Source organism: Mastigoproctus giganteus, chromosome 8 (genome assembly GCF_048544385.1).
Source record: "Mastigoproctus giganteus isolate SK-2022 chromosome 8, ASM4854438v1, whole genome shotgun sequence".
In the NCBI taxonomy this organism is placed as follows: Eukaryota; Metazoa; Arthropoda; class Arachnida; order Uropygi; family Thelyphonidae; genus Mastigoproctus; species Mastigoproctus giganteus.
This window is the reverse complement of record NC_143582.1, coordinates 63,006,885-63,026,792: the sequence shown is the minus strand read 5'-3', so window position 1 is coordinate 63,026,792 and position 19,908 is coordinate 63,006,885. Positions and strand designations below refer to the sequence as shown.

General features: G+C 39.2%; 1 protein-coding gene across 2 annotated transcripts in view; it reads right to left on the bottom strand.

Annotated features, from left to right (window-relative positions):
• LOC150081571 (RYamide receptor-like) overlaps positions 1–19,908 on the bottom strand; it is a 138,497-nt gene that overhangs the window by 7,308 nt on the left and 111,281 nt on the right. Inside the window, exon 3 of one of the 2 annotated variants that reach the window (XM_090379415.1) lies at positions 4,265–4,655. The exons of the other annotated variant lie outside the window; for it this stretch is intronic. Within the exon in view, the coding sequence (XP_090235541.1) occupies positions 4,265–4,655 (391 nt within the window). The remainder of the gene's footprint in view (positions 1–4,264; positions 4,656–19,908) is intronic. 2 annotated transcript variants of the gene reach the window in all.

Genomic DNA, 19,908 nt, shown 5'->3' with positions numbered 1-19,908 from the left:
CTGCAGGGGGGAAGCCTCCTCAACAATTCATGCTGAGGGAAATGGACCATAATCTGCCACGCTGGTCCAGTGCGGGTTGGCAGATCGACCGTATTCAGCAGTCAGGGGCTTGAACCCCGGTCTACTCAAAGAGCGTGTGCTACTGCACTCCCGCTCCTGCCCACTCGGCTACGGAGGCCGTCTGCAGTAGTGTACCTTAATTACTGTCATTAATAACCCTACCAACCGTCGAATCATCTGCAGATTTGGACATTAAGCCTGATATACTTTCATCAATATCATTGATAAATAGAGAAAACAAAAAAAGGGCCCAAAACAGACCCCTGGAGAACTCCACTAATAACATTAGTCCATGAAGAGCAGTGTCCACTGTTTACCACTCTGTCTTTTCCCACTCAACCATCCATTTATCCATTGTAGCAACTTGCCCTTAATGCCATACTGATCCAACTTGTATAGTAGTCTTCCATGCGCAACAGTATCAAAAGCTTTCCTAAAATCCAAATATATGATATCAAAGTTATTCTTTGCATCCATTTCCTTTGTGATCACATCGTAGTATCCAATCAGATTGGTCAGAGAAGAATTCCCCTTAACAAACCTATGTTATGTCTGAACTATAACTGCAATCTTGTCTTGATGATCCTGCATTACGTCTTTAACCACTGACCCCATTATTTTACCCGGAACAGAAGTTAAACTAACTGGTCTGTAATTACTCGTGTCACCCTTCGATTCTCTTTGTGAATTGGGGATACATTTGCACATCTCCAGTCCGTGGGGACCTCCTCCGAGTCCAAGGATGCTCTCATAATCACATTAAGGGCCTGCTTTCTTCCTTTGCTGCCTCCTTTAATACAGTGGATTCCAGTTATTTGGGACACATCCAGACTGGTGCATTTTGGCCCGATTAAGCAGCTGCCCGAATAATGCGAAGTTTCATGCAAAGAGTTAAAAATACAGCTTTATGATTGATTTTCTGTACGATCAAATCACGTTATGTTGGACTCACCACAGTAAAGTACCATTCGCTATACGATATGCAGTAAGCACCGGTCATTGTGATCACATTTGTGAATTGAATTTTAATTCTATTAAACAGCGATTCTAATCAGCGAAAATGGGAGGAATATGATCCACAAGCTATAAAAGTAAAGATATATCAAGTAAAAATTTACACGTTATTACCATACCAATTAAAAAATTAAATGATATGTGAAAATCGCAAGAATATTTTCCACAGATTAGCAAAATAAAAATAAATTTACGATTACGTGTATAGCTTAATATGTACTGTAATGTGTATATACTGACTAATTTATATTTCTGTTCACTAACATGTGGGGGGGGGGGGTAAAGTTTAAAACAGTAAAAAGATAAGCAATCAATAACAAAGAACACGACATACACAAATTACAAGCAACACAATACGTGCAAGTGAGAACGGAGTAACAAGTTATGAAGCTTAAGAAATAGGAATAAGAGAAGATTTCATGGAAGGGTTAACCCATTTAATCATAATAACCCACAGAATTCCAGCTGTTGGTATTATCGCGAATTAAATAAGATCGATTTTTATTATCAGATTGCACTAACAGAAACGCCCAATAACAGGGGACTGCTAATTATTTTTTTATTGTTTTATGGTTGTGACCTCCAATAAATCTGACCAAAAACCGTGGTATGGTCGGATACAATTGTAGGGTAATCGCGAGTGCTGCGGTCTCCTGCCCCAATTAAACGGCATTTTGTCCCAATTAAGCGAAGTAAACCCTGGCTATTTTCTCGATTACGTTCTGTCCTTGGAGATTTGTTCCAAATAAACGGCTGCCCCGATTAACCGGTGGCCAAAATAAACGGAATCCACTGTATAACTGGATAGATCCCAACCACCCCAGGTGCCTTCCTTATGTTTAACTTCAGCAATTTCTCCTCCGCTTTGCTCTCAGTTATTACAAAATCATTTAGCTCCCTGCAGAGTTTGATAAACTTCTGGCATTCCCCTCGCTGAATGTAGATGCAAAATACTCATTCAGTTTGTCAGCTACCTGGGCAGGATCATATAAGTAGTCCTGTCAAGTTAGGGTTTAATCAAACCCTTCTTCTTCAATGAAACTGTTAACTCACAGTAATATACAGAACATATTAACATTAGTAGAGGCATATGACGCAAGAAAGCAAGCTTATGCAGCATCAGCCAAAAAAACCCGCTCCCATTTAATCCCTCTGTTTGTTCAAAATACCTGTCCAGCTGAGCCTTAAACTTATTTAGGCTATCAACTTCCACGACAAGGGATGGAAGTCTGTTCCACCAACCAACCAATTGGTTGGTGGAACAGACTGGCTAAAGGCAACGCTGGCTAAAGGCAAATTTCCGCACGTCTATCCTACATCTGTCTTTCCTCAATATTTGAATTTATGCCCTCTCAGGCGATTATTCTGAGCAAGAGGAATAATCCATCAGCATTGAGCATGCTCAAACCATTCAAGGCTTTATACAACTCAATTAGATCACCTCGCAAAAGTACTATGATTACCTCGGTTGCTTTGCACAAATGTTTAAACGAATGTAAATTGATAGATTTGTTCAAGAAAGACATCGAGGACTATTTTTTTTTCAAACTGAGAATCAACCATTTTTTTTTTATTCTTACTGCCATTTGAATTGACTTATTTTCTAAGTAGCCTCTTAAATTAGTCCATAACGAATTTAAGCCGTGTGGGGAGAGTAGGTCCAGGTGGGTGGGTGGTCAAGAATCCTCAAATCCAGGTTTTTAGGAGATCATGGGTTTCACTCAATGATATAACAGTGGAATTTGTTATTAAGTTAGAGTTTTGAGAACTGAAATGCATTCCTCCACTTACAGAAAAACCATTCCTCTATGAATAAGATAAAAAAAGAAGAAGTGGAGGAATAAAGTTATTCCTGTTTCCTTCCATCTTGGAAAATACTTGCTTCTTTCTATATTATATTGCACTAGTATGCGGTGTACCGTCAGATATGTTGAAAGAAACAGAAAATTATCCCGATTCTGTTACTATGGAACCAGCAAAAACTCAATCACTTCGACTGCTGCGTACAAACCTAATATTGATAACTGACTAACATCTATTTATAGATAACCTTGGTAGACTGAGCGCATCTTCGTTCATTAATCAGAATGCGAGGTATGTTTATAATTGATTGTACGAAGTGTTTATTATTGTATCTGCGAAGCATCTGTATGCACAAAGAGAGATACACTCCTGAGCCAAAACATTATAACCACCTACCTAATAGCGTGTTGGGCCGCCCTTCGCCGTGATAACCGTTTTCACCTAGAGTGGTATCGACTTCACGACACCGCGAGGGCGTCCTCAGGTATCCTGGATAGAAGTTCCTAAGATCGGAAATGGAGTAAGGCCTGGCGTAGACTGGCGAATGCTACGTTCCTGCACAATGGGGATCTTGTGAAGCGAGGTGTTCTCTTGTTGAAAGAGTCCAGTGTCATATAGATATGCACGGTCACCATGTAGGGCAAACTTGGTCCGAAACAATGCCGAGGTCGGATGTGGGAGTGAGGGTTTGTTCAATGGGATAAGGGGACCCAGTGACATCCATGAAAACATCCCCCAAATCATGAGATCACCGCCAACGGCCTGTTTTCGTTCAGATAGGCAGTCTGGTTGTAGCTGTTCACCTACTCGCCATCGAACACGCACCATCCACTGGCATGATGGAGCTGGAACCTTGATTCATCGGACCAAACAAATCTCTTTACTCGTCCAATGTCCAGGAACGGTGCTCCCATGCCCCATTGAAGACGGAGGCATCTATGACGGTCGGTCAATATGGACACATGAACAGATCGCCTATTCCGTCCTAGGCCTATCCACAACAGTGTCCACTGGATGGTGTGCTCGGAAACGTTTCTCTGTGCCCACTGGTTGTACAATGTTGTCTGTTGTCTTGAGCAGAACGCGCCAACCACCGTTCGCTTCGACTGTCATCCCTGCGGTTGCTCAGATGCTAGGTCCAATGTTGCTAGCGCCGCAAATCATTCCTTGTTCCCCATGGCACGAGCTTCGTACTGATAAGTATTACATGTGTAGTCTTTATATACGTTACTCCTAGATTTTGTGGAATCCATCCAGGAGTGGTCATAATGTTTTGGCTCATGAGTGTAGAGAGAGAGAGAGAGAGAGAGAGAGAGAGAGAGAGAGAGAGAGAGAGAGAGAGAGAGAAGCTACAGTTTGAAAATAATGCATCAATAAACTGGCGTACTTAGATGAGGTTTGCCCCATGCGTTGCTGTTGCATGCATCTCGAAGATGCACGCCTTGATCACGAGTGGCGCTTCTGTGTAAGCTGAGCATTGTTGTGGAGGCTACAATGGTGGACTGTGGTAGGAACTGGGGCCTGTGGCGCACGTGCAAGCATGGTAAACAATGCATCACCTGAAGAAAGCCTTCCCGGAACTTGGTGTTCATCCAGCAGTAGATGATGGGGTTGCAACAGGCGTGGCTCATGGCAAGCCAGTGGCACAAAAACCACACGTAGATAATTCCAGGCATCGTGTAGATCTCGGGGTGCTGGTCACCCGCCACTACTAGGGTGTTTAGCGGAAGCCAGCAGAGGGTGAACACAGTGACGCAAGTTATCATCATTTTGACCATCTGCAAGAGAAAGAAAGTAAAATAGTTGCAAGAGAAGCGATAGAAAGGAAGAGCTAGAAAAAAGAAAACAGCAGTTAGTAGCAGAGGAAATAAAGTTAGTCTTATTATAGATATTTAAGGAATTACCTTTAGGTCTTGACAGTTATTTTATGAATTACCTCCTCTCATAATCCGGATAATTTTCGGGGATCAGGAGAGGTTGGAAAAGAACTGCGTGATAGAAAAACCATAATTTTATTAATCTTTTCAGTTAGGCTAACAGCAGGCTCTGAAAGGATCTTTTGTTATTGGGAATCGTTCAGGAAGCAAGAAAAGCACTTTTTTGTGATAAATTTCAAAGTTATCCTCTAACTTTATGCTAACTTTGCAAGTAGGTTTATATCGCTGCCCCTGTCAGCAATTTTCCGAATAAAATAAATAAAGCTGGATTAAAGTAGTGAAGGTTGCGTAGTGGTATCAGTGTAGGCATTAAAATAATGAAGCTATGCATCATTGCCTTTCATTTTGTGCCTTTGGTTCACTCTGCTCCCTCCAGTGACAAGACTTGGGCTTCGTCCACTTTTAGACTCGACACCAATCGATCTCTGTTGCTGATGTCATTTTGAATTGGACAGCATCGCCAAAAGATGTTAATTCTCTCTTCATTTGAAATCCAAGGCACCTCAGGGACAATTTCAAGACTTACTGGTTCTCTTCAGATGACGCTAACCCCCAAAAAATTCTCTGAAGAAACTGTGCCATCCTCGTACAAGACTGACCAACTCTGCCACGTTGTGAAAAAGACCGTAAAGGTCTTTTTCAAAAAGGCCAAGCTTTTTTCACTCACTGGAAGGTTAGCATTTATAACCACTATGATAACCACGAGAGTAGCATGGTTATGGTGGCTGTTCTTCAGATAGCACATAATACCAATTTAAATTTAAATCTGCGATTCGGTACCTTTAATTTTGAAAACAAGAGAAACAATTTCATCTGAAACATCACCTTTACAAATACCAATTTTATTTGTTAATGTATTTAAACTCTCGCGCGTTTCACGAAAACTAAAACTATAAAAATATGGCGAATTCTAGAAATGGAGACGTATTTGGGAAACGTTTAACAAAAGCGCTATTATAAACAGCATATTTTGTTTTTCTTCTCGCAGGCAACTCTGCCATCTACATAGCAAAAATATTTTCCATTTCCTCTCCAGTTCTTTCATCGGATGCTGAATAGAGTAATTTATCATTTCCACCTTTTATTAAAATTTAGAACACAGAATTTCAGTAGTTGCGCGGAATGTTCCAGCTTATTTAACGCTGTACGTAGTTGCTATTCATAAATGTGGGCCTGACTACTGGAACTCACAAATAAAACGTATGTTGGTGAATTACGAATGCAGTCAGGGTGCTAAAAATGAGATGCCTTGTTGCAGCTATGTTTTTTTATAACCTCCTTGATGATAAAGCGTAGCAAATGAACACAGGGTTGAAGGTACAGAAAATAACTAGAAACGTAATTTCATGGAGAATTTAACTCTATTCTTCCGGGATTTCTTCTAGACCAATAAAAACACACCTAAAACAGAGAAAATCCAAAATTGGGGTTCGTAAAAGTGACGCAGTTTTTCCAAATTAGTCTGGAATATTTAAAAGTGGTTTTCTAGATATTTTGTTCGAGTATTAAAGTAAGAAATCCATGGAGAAATCAAACGTATCCTTAGCTTGTTTTCTTATCACCAGAGCCACCTCCACGAACTTTTTCCAATAAAACCTCCTTACTTTAATCAAAAAAAAAAAAAAAAGAAAAGAAACGAATTATTAATGCGAGTGCAACTCGCAGAAAGAAATTAGGTCTTCTCATTTTGCAGCTGCTTTAATTAATGAAAACAGAGACAAATAAAGAAATAGTGAAAGGTAAAGAAAAGAGAAACGAACGTAAGAAGACAGAGAGGACGGTGATTAGCTTTTTATGTAAGTGATGTTGCCGCCTGTCATCATTTCCAAGGTTCATTACGTTCAATTATGGCCCCCTTGGACTTCCATTTCCTGAAGGTAATTGCTGCCTTTTTCACTTAGCAGTACCACAAGTAACGAGTCGATCAGAGATGCTTTCTCCCATTCTTTCTAATAACTGATGAACGTGCTATACTAGGGGTGTAGTATTGAGCGAAAAAACTTGATTGTTTTCTGCAGTAAGTCCTAGAACAGAACTGAAATGTGATTCGGATCTACCCTCTCCTTCTACTTCTTCCCAGAATTCGATTCTAGACTTTTCCTTATCTGTCGATGATCAGCTAAACCTAATTTTCTGCAGGGATTTCCCTACCCTTCCTGATCCCATTTTTACAATTAACTGTGTGCGTTCTAACAGAAGTAACATAACGCGGAAGGAATTTTTATGGACAGTTTTCATCCTGTGACCGAGTTAATCGGTCTTGTGTTAAGCGTTGAATAGATTTTAACTGAAAACCAGAATTTTCCTTCTGAAAACAGGAAAAAACAAATCGATCATGGAATATATGGAACTTATAGACACCACAGACCAATGCTCGATGGCGTTAGTCGCTTTGTAGTAGGGTTTTAGGAGCATCAGCGACTAAAGCCATATTGTCTGTAAACTGCATGTGTTCTGTAGTCGATTTTCTGTTTGCTAGACGGAAAACCCGAGTTTCTGGGAAAAAGAAATCATGCTACCCTCACTGAGACCGACTAACTCGGCCACGTTATGAAAATGGCCCATAAAAATCCCTCAGTCATTGACTGAGGGATTTTTATGGGACTCAACTCAGGTCTTTTTCATCTGGTGTAGGGAGGACGGCCATCCTACCAACTCTGCTACCCACGAGGGCGAAAAGGGCATGACTGAAAAGGGTATAAATTATGTAATCAACTGTTAACAGTGAGTACTGTCTGGTTGTTGCGAAAACCGGTAGTTACGCGTCCCTGTTGTGTTGTGAGAAAAATCTACGATTTCCTCGAAGTATAAATAGAAAACTTCGAAAATTATTTAGCATAGCAACGCGAGACACTTTCTAGATCTATATTAACATGCAGAGAACCCACTTCTGTTTTCCAATTGCTAAGATTCGGTATTGCTTTTAATAAATCATTTTGCCGAGGTTTTCCGGTGATCCATACTTCTCTTGATGGTGATACACTTACAGTTAATGTAACTTGGAATCTCTCAACGTCTTCACCTTGACAGATAATCTTCAATTTCCTCAGAATCAGAAACCTGACGATACGTGCCATAATGCGGTAGGTCGTATGTCGAGAGAAAAGAGACAGAAAGATGCGATTAATTCACCTAACGAACCAAGAAATCGAAAAAGCTTTCTTTGAGGTGTTTATACTTCGTGGGGGATTACTCCTGGCGTAGTGGTGACTTGTAGTTCCTTTCTACATTATTAGCCTTGTCAGGGTAAGTCAACAGGAAGGCAGAAGGGATTACCAAATCATACGGTAGAAGGTCAAATGTTTAATAAATTATAAACCATCGATGATGACTTCCTTATAGTGATTCGTGACCTTTCCTGAAAACCTACGCGCCCCTGCAATCTTAACAATAGGATTATATATATTTTTTATTTTGGTGACTGACAAGGAAGCCGACCTTTTAGTCCTGGCATTCAAAGTTGTTTACTTTGTGGCCATTTCGAATACTTATGAAGCTAAGGAAAACAGTGCACTCAACATTGTGAATAAGCTTATAGATTATTTGGATTATACGTATACACAACTTCTTCACATTATACACAAACGCAAATAAAAAACCATAGCTATTTCGGGCTACTCTGAGGTATTTTCATATTCTTATACTCAATAATCGAATAACATTATAAATCAATTGATAGGAGTGTAACGTTTTCTAAATAATTTTCTTTTTGTCACAAACAATCACGCTAAACATTAATTAAAGCACGATAAATTAGGAGCATCAGTATAAATATGAGTACAAAAGTATATATACCATATAAATATACTACATATACTCTCTATATATACATTGCGGTTGTTCTCTGGTCGATTTTCTGTTTACTGGATGAAAAATCCGAGTTTCCGAGATAAAGAAACACATACCACCCTCATTTGAGACAGACCAACTCAGCCACGCTGTGAAAAAGGCTCATTAACAGGTGCAATACCACCACTTTACTTATTGGAGGCTTCAAGTGGTGGAACCCATGTTTAGTCTCCAGAGATGAGTTGCGGTCAACCCTTCCCCATCTCCTCCATCATGCAGTATGATTGATGACTTTTGAAGTTATGATGGACATCATGGCAAGATCAAACCTTCCTTACATTTCGAGGGAACAGCTCTAAAATGGTGTTCGCAGGCCAGCTGCTAGTTAGTACACCGGAAGGAATCTATCTGGGAGGCTTCCGGATCAGCTAGCGTATAAGCTCTCTGCCAGATAGTGACTGGAGGGAGTCCGAGTAGTGTGCATGCGGGAAGGGGACACTGTCGAGGCCATGTTATGGCAAGGATCTGGGGTATATTCTTACTATTTGTACGCCATATCCAAAAATTTCATTACTTCATACAGCATTTCCCCCCACCTTTTCTTACTATTGAATATTCCATGAATTGTCAAACTAATAGAGCAAACTTATCTGCGAAAGATCTAAACATGCCAAAGCTCTCCCCATTCATTTCATCCATTCATACGTGGTCTCAGTTCTAATCTCAATGATGTCCATTTACACTTAAAGTCTGCCAAACCCCAGATAAGTTTTCTGACAGAACCTTGGTTATCGGCTGATTCAACCACTTTTCATGTCAGTTGTCCGAATTATTTGTTGTGTAATTCGCCTCCCTTCAAAGGCGGTACTTGTACATATGTCCATTCTGATATTCCCTGTCAAAGACAGTAATTTGGAATATCCTCTTTTCAATCTTCTTTGTCTTAAAATCTATCCACTACATTAAGTCAAATTCATCTGTTATCTCTACCTCTACCGTTCTCCCAACTTCACGAATCATTTGGAACTCTTTGAAACTTGATTTCTCTAGCCCAACTTTTCTAACAGTGAGGTAACGTAATTTTCCTCGGTGACTTGATGGTTCGCAACTCCAGCTGGTCACCGCAATGTGGCATAAGTTGCCGATGCGCCTAAAACCCTACAACAACCAATCAACCAACTCCAGCTGGCTTCCGTTTTCTAGTCATACGGACCCAGATGATCGAGATGCTGAGGCTTTTGCAATTACTAATGACCTCGCACAGATTGTTCATTTACCTACAAGAATACCGGACAATCCTAACCATACAGCCAACACACTTGATATTTTTCTCACAAACAACCCTTCTAAGTACACAGTCGAGGTGAGTGGTCCTCTAGGTACATCAGATGACAAATTGGTGATGGCCTCTTCTCCAATGCAGCCTTTCTCTCATGGCCATTTCCAACCTCGTGTTTTTTGGCATTACAAGAATGCAAAATGGGATGACCTGCGAGATTTCTTTTCTTCTTTTCCTTGGTCGGATTACTGTTTCAAAACTTCTGGTGTCAACGTTTGCTCGGATCGTATCAGTGATATTATTCTTGTAGGGAAGGAATCATTCATTCTACACACCACCTTAAAATCTCATCCTTTATCTAAACCTTGGTTTTCCAATAAATGTGTCAAGGCTGTTCAAGGGAAGAATGTTGCATATCGTAATTGGTTTGTTTCCAATTCTTCAGTTTAATTTTCTGCCTACACAAAAGCTCGCAACAATTGTAAAGCAGTTCAGTTATTAAACAGTCCAAACTAGATTTTGAACAGGCTAAGAGTAGGAAACTTGCTTCTTGCCCTAATGGTAGCGAGCATTCTGGTCTCTTGCCAAAGCTATTGGCCGCAACTTTTGCCCATCTCTGCTCCCACCTCTGTCAAAACCAGATGGTTCTGTTGTCACTTCAGCCAAGGATAAAGCTGACGTGCTAGCATCCTATTTTTCTTCCAATTTGTTTATTAATGATCTTGGTAAAACACCTCCCACCATTCCCAACACGCTCCATTCAATGCCTCCTGTGGTCTTCTGTCAAAAGGATGTCAGAAGGATTTTGACGAAATCTTGATGCTAAGAAAGCTCGAGGTCCTGATGGTATTTCTCCACTTGTTCTCAAAACCTGTGCTCCTGAACTTACTCCTATTCTTTGCCGCCTTTTTTCACTTTCTTATTCGAAAGGTGTTTTTCCTTCTGCTTGGAAATTTGCTCATATCCAGACAGTTCCTAAAAAGGGTGACAAATCACTCCTATCCAACTATTTAGAAACCTTCCTTCTGATCGACAATCGCCAGTATGGATTCCGTCAGTGTCGATCCACTGGTGATATTCTAGCTTATGTTACCCATTCATGGATTGTTTGTTTGGATTGGATATTTTACTGGCCCATCAGCTTCTATGGCTATAATGCGCCACCCATTCATGGATAAATTCAATGGAAACGTTGGGGGAAAGACAAGCAGTTGCTCTTGAAATATCGAAGGCTTTCGGTCGTGTTTGGCATAAAGGTCTTCTAAACAAGCTTCCATCATATGGTTTGCCAACTGTTTTTTGTAATTGGTTATCCAGTTTTCTCTCTGACCGCTCACTGAGGGTGACGGTAGATGGCTCTCTGTCTTCCAACTTCTCCACTAATGCCGGTGTCCCATGAGGTTTAGTTCTTTCCCCAATTCTTTTTCTCTTGTTTATTAACGACCTTCTTCAATTGACCGGAAATTCTATCCATAATTTTGCCGATGATAGCACATTGCATTCCACTTTCCAGTTTGAGAAACCTTGCCCTGCTCAAATAGCTTCAACTTCTCGAATATCCACAACCAATTCCTTATATGCTGATCACCAGCGGGGCAATGTTAACCTAGTTGATTTTAATCTTTATAAAACTCAGTCCAGTCTTATGTCTCGCAAGAAGGATTCTTCTGTTCCTATGCTTATCTTTGACGACATTGCGATTTCTAGGCAAACTCATATATTTCTATTGGGGATTATCCTGACTTCTAATCTCTCTTGGTATAAGCTCATTACTAATATTGCTTTCTCTGCGTCTAAAAAACTGGGTTTTTGCTTTCGCTCTCGGCGTTACTTTGCTTCCAAACAACTGACAGAACCAACTTTTCTTCTTCCTCAATTATTCAATCAACTTCCCTTTTCTGGAACAACCTTCCTTCATACGTATTTCCTGAAAATTACAGTCTACAGAAGTTCAAGTCCAATATCAAAAAATATCTTCTTTCGTCTTCTCAACCTCCAACCCAAACACAGTACTAAGTACTTATAAGTATTGGAACTTATAAGTTCCAATACCTCTTGTGTTTGGGGTTTTCGTAAAAAAAATACACATTAGTTGTTAAACTAAAATTTCTCGGTTTATGTCTGTGATGGCTATTTTCGAAAGATAACACTAACAAACACGAATTTTACCTCCAAGAACTTAATGCTATTTTTCACCAATTTTTATGCGTAGATTTCGAAAATCACCATGATAGTTTCACATCAATTCACAGTTATTAAATATAGAGGGAGTTACGTTTTACCAAAATATGATAGAACGCATAATATTGTATTACAAAATTGAACTATACGTATATATATCCCTTTATTTTGACCTTAAACGTTGGTACATTTTTTGATGTAGACGTGGTAGAGACTTTTTACGGTGATTTTCGGAATCAGCGTGTTTATTTCCACCAGAATCACATATTTTCATTGATGAGATGCGAAAAGAATATTTTTTGTTCGCTACTGTAATCCATAAAACTTAAATTTTGTCGAACAAAAAACCCCACAATTTATCATTCTAAACATCAGCCACGTTGAAAGTAGCTTCGTTAACTACGCCAACAGTTACACTGCTTAAAAAAGGGGGAAGGATCCATGATATCCACGATATTTGAGAAACCCTTAGCAAACTAGAATAAAACGACACAAGTTCATAATAGCAGACAAGACAATACGATCCAAATGATCAAATATAATAAAAATAGAAATCATTAAAGTTTATTTCTTTACTCGAAGTTCGTTACTTTTTTTCAATGCTTCATTATGGCAGAGATAGCATAAGAATGTCCAACATTTATTTCGTTTCTGATTGCTGACTCCTCAATAAATGACATTTGATGCCCTCTTGTCTTCTTCAGAAGCATCTGCAACAGAATCCCCTAACGGAAACTGATAATGACGTTCAGCTTTACATCGCAAAAGTAATTGTGACGTTGCTTTCGTGTATGATTGTGAACTGGGTATGCGTACAGTATTTTGGACTTAATGTAATTCACGACTACTGCTGCTTGGAAAGGACTTTCATTTTTAGAACAAGCATCTATAAATTGTGTATTCTATGGTCGATTTTTCAATTTTGCAGCTTGAAAAACTCAAATTTCCGGAGGCGGGCAAGAACTGTCTTGCTTGGGGCGAACAACTTGGCCATGGTATGAAAAAAAGAAATAAAAAACCTATAAAGGTTCTTTTCAGAACAGGAATCAAACCTAGTCTTTCTTATGAGATATGTGAAAGAACAACGATCGCAGCCATTGGCCAATCTCGAGGGGCCACAGACGAGTTAATCATTTTAACAATGAATACAATCATTAACCATTAAATCTATTATCAATCATAAGGCTGGAACCATGGTCCCTAAACGAGTGACATGTTACAAAACCACTTTAGTGTAATAGGGGATTGTCATTTTGTAATGATGCTAATTCCATAATTCATCTGCCAACGGGGAGTGGTCACCAGGAAAACTTCAAGAAGCCTTGCACGATGGCTTGACCGATGAATGAAGTGATGTGCTCTTAATCAATTAGCAAGAAGCTCTCTAATCACTTTTCGCACAATTAACCGTCGTGGCAATAGGCTCGGAAAATCTACGCGCCCTTTACCATTAATTGGCAAAGTTAAAGAGCCCCAAAAAAACTGGTGGTCTGCATTGAGCTTCGCATATTTATTTCTATAATGCAGACGGTCCCGACCATCGGACGACCTCGCATAAGAGTGGAGATACCGTGCATGGAAAAGACCAATTAATGTAACGTAATGTCTCGATATGCTGTTTGTGTTGTTAAGATTGGCCTCTTAACCCAGAGGCCTCCAGAATTATTATCAGTTTATTTATCCAAGGTGTACAGATATTTTTAAATATACATCATACAGTTTTATACGAATTTTCAAGATATTTACCGTAACGGTATTAAAAAGATAATTATATTTACTTAACTGCAAGCTATTCACTTCAAAATAAAATTGATCTTAATAATTAAAGAGATAAAAAATATACAGGTTGACTTATATATCTTTTCTTCAGCAATGACATAATAAATTTACTTATTTTTAAACATATTATTGCATTTAATTGTTTACATCATATAAATTTCTGATAAAAAAATTCATCTCAATTTTCACGGTAGTCTTGGTGATTTAGTCCAGAATACTGTAAACCTCTGGTTTCGTCCATGGCATACGTAGCTAGCTTAACTCAAGGCATACCAAGGTAAGAACCATTGTTATTTGCAGATCAATTTGAGTTGGATGCCAACCGTGGCCAAAGCGTAAGTGAAGTGAACAAGGAAATGAAGGGAAGCACAACAAAATGAGGTGGAAGGAGATAATAAGATCGCTCCTGCTATCCCGCAGTCCAACATACAATTTGAAGAAAGCTAGAGTTCAATACTCAGTTCACTTCAATGACAATAACACATACATTCAATAAAAAACTGTTGTAAAATATTTTCCTTTATCACACCATCCAACTATTTGTCTTCATTTTATTCACTAACGTTTGATTATCATCATATGAATAGAACAGGTCTTATTTCACACTTCCTCTCAAGATGATTTACACACTTTGAACTATTGTTCATGGTCTTACACTGAAAGGACAGAATTAATGGTGTACCTGGTTCCTGGACAACGCGACGCTGTCACCCCTCTAGCTACTGGATATAATCAGCTGTTTGTCAGGTATATAGGTACACTGCATCGCTGCATTCACGTAGAAGGTAATTCGATGTCAGTATGGATAAACGTCGTGAGTTAACCGACTTTGAAAGAGGGATCATAATGGGTGCCCGACGCATGGGTCACAATATCGAGAAGGTGGTAATTGCGCTATCCACGTTCGATAGTATCAAGAATACGCCATTTCTGGAATAACATCTCATCATGGACAGCACTGTGGGCGAGGAAAGATAGTGGATGAACGTGGTCGTCGACGTCTGTCTCGCATTGTTTCAGTCAACCGGAGAGCGACAGTGGCACAAATTAAAGCCGACTTCAACGAGAGAGGTGCCAGAAACATCTCCACTAAGACTATCAGGCGATCATAAGCCGCAGTAGGTACGTTTTTTTAACGTATTCTGCCATCGAAATCGACTGGAACCACCACCCACTTTAAGATACTCCTGATAAATCTATTCCTGTCGGTGCGGGTAGCACAGTGGTATCGTCACCGTCCTCCCCACACAGGGTGGAAAAGGCCCGGGTTCGAATCCCGTCGATGACGCGAGGAACTTTAATGGGCTTTTTTCACTCCGTGGCTGAGTTAGTCGGTCTCAGGCGTAGATAGCAAGGTTTCCCTCCAGAAACCGGGGGATTTTCGCCAGCAAACAGGCAAATCGACATCGACCAGAGAACACACGCAATTTACAGACAAAATAAATATGGGTAGATGTAATCATTTCCAGGGGACCCTAATTTTTTTTTTTTTTTGATCAAGCTATCCCGGACAGGACCTCTTTCCCATAAATGACGCCAAATCGGACCAGATACCTAACTTAGACTCTTCACCAGCAATGACAACGTGCTCTCTACTGCCAAAGCCTGATGGCGATCTATATCAGGCTCCCTTGCCTTGTACCTTTATTCTCCCTCCCCTGCCAGCCCTTATTCTTCTCCTGGTGGGGCACAGGTTTGGTTTGCCTCACTGAACATCCCGGAGTCACCTTCCGTATTATCTCCATACTCCTGCTTTCCCCCAGCCTTCAGTATCCTCCTACTCTGCCTAATACGATAGCGTATACCTCACACAAACTGCAAAAACTTAATTTCGTCCAAATTAAACAGTATAAACCACATTTGGCTTTTCTAATTCCAGTGCTCACCTTTAGCGAGTTTTTGTTTAGGCCCTAGTCACTGAAATCTCAGGAAACTAGGTGGCAGGGCCTGCCAGAGTAAAGATTTCATACTACTGGGTATCTGGTCTTCCTCCACGGGGCCAAGCACGGGCAACGTTGGGCCTCAGCAGGGGTCCAGCGGCTAAACGGCCAGATGAACAATGATACACAACACTAAGCATATACAAAATCTACACACTTAAATCTGTGGCCTTCCCAGCGAACTGATACACCAACAATGAAAGAAACGCGGAGATGGGGGAACCCCTAGTGCCACTAGACATCAATACACTTCATACGTTAGGATCTCTGATACGCCTAGATGCATCTCTGAACGGTGTATGCCAATCCTTGCAGACCATCTGTCTCTTCATGGTCATCGTGCATCCATATGGCAGTGGACTCTTCCAGCAGGAGAATGCGCCTCCCCACAGAGACTAGAAGATGGTTCGAAGAGCTTTCCGCAGATTTTACCACCATGGAATGGCCTCCCCGTTCATTGGACATGAACCCTGTTGAGCATCTTTGGGATGCTATGGATAGCTCCGTTCGAGCTTTGGATCCTCCACCCAGGAATGAGACGGAATTACGGACAGTGGCGCAGCAAGCATGGATAGAAATACCTGTGAAACGCTTTCGTGAAGTAGTGGACTTAATGCCTCGCCGTTTGACTGCTCTTATCCGGGCGGGCGAAAGGTGGGCCTACCCTTTTCTAGGTAGGTATCCCATGATTTCTGTCCACTCAGTGTACATTGCTGACGACAATATTCCCTCACCCGTGCAGTGCGCATATATTATTTCATTACTGTAGCATCGTGCAGCAGTATGTCCACAGCAAAAACAACGAAAGCACATGGTAGCCAAGTAGAATCGTTTAAATACATAACTCCTCCAACCTATAAATATTCGTTCACATGTTTATAAAAAGACTCGGAACTTTGAAGAAGTTTCTATGATCCTCTTATGTCCTGTACTGTTTCTAAAATTTTTTGAAAAGTGCAGAAGAGAATCAGAAAATAAAAAGGCAACCCTCACCTGGAACCGATTAACTCAGCCACTTTTAGAAAAAAAAAAAGTCTGCAAAAGCCCTTGATGAGATTCGAACTTGGTCCTTTTCTACCCAGTGGGGGTGGACGTCGGTTATATCCATTTTGCTATCTGCGAAGGAACGACCCTGAGCAACGGGACAGAACAGTAATTCAGTCATATGACTCATTTAATCTCTGGGTTAATAAGAAGAAGCAAACATTTTATGTCATTAGTAATTATGAACGTTAAATCTTCCTAAAGGCAACCTTCACGGTCATCAGATCCTATGAAACTTTGATCATCATCAGCTTTCATCACCATTATCTAAATGTTTTTTTTTCTAATTTCATAAGGAAATCATTTAGAAATTTTAGAAAAATTTAGAATAAACATTCAGAAAGAAAATCGTTTAGAAAAGATAAACCAATTTCTTTGTCAAGTGAAAACAATTCTCTGAAGTTTCTTTTCCGAGACAGCCGCATTCCTTTTTGAGAAATTTCATAGCTGTTTGTATACTTTCTCACTACTTAAGACTCGGCATATCATCAGTTCCATAAGCATCAATACCTAAATCCATATCAATTGAACCCGTGACATTATATCAATATTGGCATTTAATAAAACAAATTAAATATAAAATTACAATAACACCTTCAATCACAGTAGCAGGGGGTAACTCGATAATATTTCAATCTTAGTTGAACCAAGTTAAAATCCAGGTGGCATTGTCCCAATAAATAAATAAAAACGTCATAGAGAAGTGAGGAAGACAAGATGACTGCTCCAATGGTATCCTATGGGACAGGTTTTCCAACGATTTCACAATAAAGAATGCATCCAGTCAACTGACCAACCCTTCAGAGAAATCTAGGGAAACTGAGTCCTACAAGAAGCGTTTAAGAACCGTGAAATGCATATTTCTTACGATATTGGCCTATAAACATCCCATATTTGAATTACTTAACTTGGGAAAGGAACTGAAGAGGAGTGGTCCTTAAGTGATCAGTAATAAGTCAATAATTTCATCAACGTTTCAATATTATCAACACTTGTCAACTCAGTAAAGTCCAGTGAGCACAATATTCTACTATTAAATGCACAAGCTCCAGTCCGTGCAGATGAAGTGCAGTTTACCACCATTACCTCTAACCATCTTAATCAAGGTCAGAATGGAGAGTTTTGGCAAGTAGCCTAACCTTGAATTTTCACTAATATTACATAACTCTCCAGGATCAATATATCTTAACTTATAAATATCTTAAAATGATCGCAACCTTTTTGGTAACACTAACAGCATTTCGGATTTTTAACACTAAGAAATACCAAATGTCCTTGAATTATTCGATAACTCAACTAGTGGAAACCACCATTGAAATACATCGCACAGTAACTGCCCAGTACTTTAAAAATTCCAGAAATTCCATCGCTCACATTATCCTTAAAATTATCTTATTAATTCCTACAAGCTATCGCATAATTAGAGACACTGCTTTATGAAGCTGTCCACTGGAATTATGGGCTTCTATTCATCAAAGACGAAGTACACTTATCAAGGAATGCGTGAAATAACGAACAAGAAAATAATTGAAGTCACGGAAGTGTCCATATGAGTTTAATTACCTTCTAAACATGCAGTTTTAATAAACTACATGTCAATAAAATCACGAAATAGAGCGTTTTATTCCAGCCGTTGCTAATAAAATATTCAAAGGAATTTTTATTTTTACTCTTCTTAGAAGGACGATTCGTTTTCAAATGTCCACCAGATTAAACAGCTTCAAGTGTGTGTGTGTGTTTCAAGAGCCTTATAATAACTTCAAAACAATGCTGGCTACGTTTTTGGATTAATTTTTTAATCTATCATCAGTCCACCTTGATATCGTCATTAGATTATAATCCAGAAACGTGGCGAGCGTTCTTTTAGGGTTATTAAAATAAATAAGTTCTAATTGGTCTTAGTTTTTAAACAAATAGTAGACTAGCCTTTCAGAGATACCATTTATTTGAAAATAAGAGTGTGTAATACTAGGCAACTTATGGGGTCACGAACTTTATTGCATTATGAGTACCAAGCCCATCTCGATATTCATTTCAGTTTAAAATTAGCTGGATGAAAAACACAGAGTGGACCGAACAGTCCAAATCCTTTTTCCAAATATTAAAATGTTCCATCTAACTGAACAAATAAACCATTTGTTGAGCCATATTAATTGATTATTCACCTTGCCATTTTATAAAAGTAATCTTTTCTTTTGAAATTTACGAAAAAGAAAGTATCGTTGTAATGCCGAATCAAAGATTTAAAATAATAAGAAAGAACAGGTATTTATTTGGAGGAATAATCAGGATAGTCATCGGACAAAAAATATTCGACCAATTAGGCCACTTTTAAGTTCTAAAGAAACATCTTTTTTAGAGAATGGTTAACTGATTTGATTACATTTTCATGCTTGCTAGGATTTCCATTTATCTAACACTTCGAAGAGTTTCTGCGAATTAATTTTTTTACTGGAAAGTCTTTTTTTTTTCTAATTCTTTTTCGTCTTGGACGAATTAGCAACAATTCGAATTGCAAAGCATTCTCCTGTAGGAATAACTTGTTTAAATTGTAAATAGGTTAATTGCAAGAGAAAAAGAGTTAGTTCTTTTCATGCTCTTTTCTGACAGAAAGGTGCAATTGCTGAAAACACCAAAGACGATAATCAAGAAGATAGATGGAGAGTTGCTAGAGAAAAAGGCTTTGCTGGCAGTATGTCTTTTGGTTGGTAAAATTTATTGGATTGCGAAGCTTGTTAGGAAAAAAGAGTGGATAGTTTTTATTTCAGTGAATTTAATATAACAAATGTCTTATTAGCTCTGTCGTGCAAGATAAAGACAAAGTTTTGTTATGCCTGAAGTCCTTCCATAAATTCAATGGATGGTTTTCACCTTCTGGTCACAAAGGCAATTTAACAAATGGTAATTTTAATACTCTCGTCATCTTGTTAGCCACTCAGTAGTGACCATCTCAATAAAAGACGTTTTATTTCTTTAAAATTACAGAACCATCATCCTTTTAATCTATGCCATTGCCTTTCAGCAAACATCATTTAATAAATGAAGGTTTGTAATCTGTTTTAAAAGCCCCAATGTCCTTATT